The sequence below is a fragment of the Plectropomus leopardus genome, unplaced genomic scaffold, assembly GCF_008729295.1.
Source record: "Plectropomus leopardus isolate mb unplaced genomic scaffold, YSFRI_Pleo_2.0 unplaced_scaffold29558, whole genome shotgun sequence".
Lineage (NCBI taxonomy): Eukaryota > Metazoa > Chordata > Actinopteri > Perciformes > Serranidae > Plectropomus > Plectropomus leopardus.
In genome coordinates, this window is record NW_024632221.1 from 1 (window position 1) to 3,550 (window position 3,550).

At 37.8% G+C, this 3,550-nt stretch overlaps 1 protein-coding gene across 1 annotated transcript; it reads right to left on the bottom strand.

Moving 5' to 3' along the window:
* Positions 1–3: 3 nt before the first annotated feature.
* On the bottom strand, positions 4–1,755 carry LOC121938460 (GTPase IMAP family member 7-like; the record flags this gene model as incomplete). The annotated part of the gene is made up of 2 exons (XM_042481702.1): positions 1,620–1,755; positions 4–839 (listed from the first exon to the last, which is right to left on the bottom strand). Coding segments are annotated over exons 1-2 (906 nt in total), but the record flags the coding sequence as incomplete, so codon positions are not given.
* Positions 1,756–3,550: the final 1,795 nt, after the last annotated feature.

Sequence of the window (3,550 nt, forward strand, 5' to 3'; positions counted from 1 at the left end):
CTCTCTCTCCCTCTCCATCTCCCTCTCCCTCCTCTCCCTCTCCCTAATCCTCTCCTCCTCTCTCTCTCTTCTCTCCCTCTCCCTCTCAGCCTGGATTTGTTCATTTATTTTCCTCATTTCTTCTTCATATTTTTCTTTCATTTTCCTCTCCATTTCCTCTCTTTCTCTGCGATTTTGCTCTTCTTTCTCTCTCAGGATGCGTTGTTTCTCCTCTTGGATTTTCCTCTCAGCCTCTTGGAACATCTCGTTGGTGTAGTGGCTTCCTCCGTTCCTCTGGGCTATGTTTCTGATCTTCTGAAACAGCTCAGTGACCTGAGAACGATCTTTGTTCTTGTTGTTGAAGACGTGGTACTGGCCATTACATCTGGCCACGAGCTCCTGCAGGTCTGGACTTTCAGCCAAGAATTCCTCAATTGGATTTCCTTCAAGTTGGTCACCATGAGTGAAGAGAACCATGCTGTATCTGTCTGCAGCCTGGCCGAAGATTTCTTGAATCCTTTGCACCGTCTGCTTCTCCTCGTCGGTGTATCGGCCCAGTTTAATGACCACCAGGAACACATGGGGTCCAGGAGCAGCGTAAGTGATGCACTGGCAAATATCTTTAGTTGTTTTATCCATACCAAATCTGGTGTCAAACAGGCCCGGGGTGTCGATAACAGCAACCAGTTGCCCGTCCACCACAGCTTTGCTCTTGAAACAGTTCACGGTCAAAGACATCGGACTGAACTTGGAGTCAAAGCAGGGTTGCCCCAGAATGGTGTTTCCTGTGGCGCTCTTCCCAATTCCAGTCTTCCCCACCAACACTATCCTCAGCTCTTGGTTATTATGTATGGTATGTCCTGTGTAGAAGAATGAGTTGCAATGATGAACTATAGACATAGATTTTTCAGAGCACAACTGGCATTAACTAACTTAAAAAAAGCCTCAAAACTGTTATTAAAATGTCTTGAATCAATCTTTTAAAAGCATTTTAAGAAGTTTTGGAGAAAGTAAGTAGGATTTTTACTTATTTATTTTTTAATCTAGTTAATTTTACTTTAACATAATTGACAACATTTTTTTCAATTAATTTTACTGAATGGCTGAATGGGTTAATATCAGGTAGATCAGGACAATGGAACCAACAACAAAAGTTAGTAAAGTAAACCCGCCAAAAAACCACCCCGCATACTCCAGTTCTGTTCTACTTGCATCTCCACCGCACCCAGGAGGAGGGTTTTTTTTTCTTTGTCTGTTTAGATTTTTCAGCATTTAAAGTAGGTCATCCGACTACTTAACTGGGGGTGGGGTTATATTTTACCAAACAATTAAACATTTTAACAAAATTTTTCCTAACCTAATTGATGTTGGTTCAGGTTTTGTTTTTTACTTATTCAGTTTTAGTTGTTATGAAATTTGATGATAAATTACATGTGGCATTCAAAATTTGTTAAACTGCAGGAGCCTTGTATGAAATACTCCAGAATTTGTAGCCAGATCATGATCTTGAAACTAAAGGTTATGACAGAAAAAAATGTAGACCTATTTGCAGCTCTACCCAGCCAACTGTCAGCTGTGATCACTGTTATACACTGTAAAATAGCACTACTTTAAAACAAGGATATTGTGTCATGACTTACCTAAATAGCCGGTCATGTTTGGGTTGTAGTAGCTGCCTGTCATGTTCGGGTTGTAATAGTTGCTGGTCATGTTGAGGTTAAAGAGGTTAAAGGTAGATACTGCAACTGGAGCGAGCACAAATGATTTCAGCCTGTGTGTCTGCTGCAGCTCCTCTTAAAATGAATTAAACCACACCCACAAAGAGATGCCTTCAGTTAAAGGGAAACTGAAGCTAAAGCTTTTGGTAGTTATGTAATTTTTATTTTTAACACAAGTTATATACATGACAAAAAACACAATATACAGTCTTTGTGAATTTTGAATTAGTATATATATACTTGGTTTAACAGAGAGAGATAGTTATTCTAAATGAATTAATACAGTCTGTCTGCACCCAGAGTTTTTTTTTTTTTATGTTTAACCTTTAGCTGTTTCCAGAAAGGAGGGGGGGGGGGGGTGTCACAACATGTCCCCCATATGCCATTACTTAAAAATTAAACGAATGCCATATAAAAAGCAACAGTATAGTATGTCAGCCAAATGTCATGAAAAAACAACTTATTATAGCTTGTAGAGATGCGTCATAGATACAAAGAAGAAAAAGTGAGAAAAAACAGATAAAAAAACATCACAATCTAGGATGTCAAAAAAAATGGCAGAAAATGCCATAGTACAGTATGTCAGCAAATTTCAATTTTTTTTACTTTACATAAAAATGCCTGAAAATTACATATTATAGATTGTAGAGATGCTGTATAGCATACAAAGTGGAAAAAACTGCCAAAGCAGGCCATTAACGTCATAATTGTCAACACAGACTCAAAAGCTAATTAATACACATCACACACAGTAAACACATATATTAATCAGAATAAAGACAATTGAGAATTTGTCTCCTTCATAACCGGCCCCTGATTTAGGTTATATTTTCAAAACACTACTGAGCACAAATACTAACACTGAATTAGCAAATAAAACAACTGTTTTCCTCTTGCGGAAATGGTTGAAATCTCCGTAACAGCCAACATTTTCTAAAAAAATCACACAATTTTGAATCAATATTCATTTTTGAATAAACAGAATGAAATATAAAAATGTACCAGAAATTATTTTTTAAAAATCAAGCCTTACTACGACTCAATTCATTGCTGCTATTTTTTCCCCTTTCATTTTTAGCCTGGGATTTATTTTTTGTTTAACTATTGTCATTATTATAATTTCTTTCTTTTTAATTTTTCAAATGACTTTTTATTTCATAATTGCACTTTCCATGACGAGGGAGATGACAAACATGAGTTTTCACCCCTCACCATTCGGCCAGCCTTTCAGAAGAAAACGCCAGCAAGCTTGTTTCTGATGACAAGAGAGACCAAATCTCTGTTTGTTTTTTGTTCCAGTTGCAGGAAAATGTTGTCACTCTGTCCTTTTTATCAGAAAGGTTTATGAGGCCAGCTTATGTGACAACAGAGTGAAAAAATTCAATTTCCCCTCAGGTATTCATAAAGTATGTGTTGTCTTGAGTCATTTGTCAGCTTTACAGCGGTAACCATTACAGTACTAAATCGTCGTTATTGGTGATGATGTATGGCAACATCATTTGACTTGTCAACTTGGGGTGGCTGATAAATTGTACCATCCCATGCTGGGAAAGAGGTTCAATTTTTTTTTTTATCTGAGAAATTTAAATAGTTAAACAGTGTCACTTCAAATACAAAGGCTTGAAAATCAAATTAAAGAATTGTGCAATCATTATCTGACTCCTCCTCCTCCTCTTCTGCCTGCCTTCTCAGCCTTTCTCTCTGCTCTTCTAGTTCTCTTTCACGCTGTTCTGCTAACTGTCTCATCATATTTTCAAGCTGCCTCTGTCTCTCCTCTTCCTCTCTCCTCCTCTCTGCTTCTCTTTGCTCTCTCTCCCTCTCCATCTCCCTCTCCCTCCTCTCCCTCTCCCTAA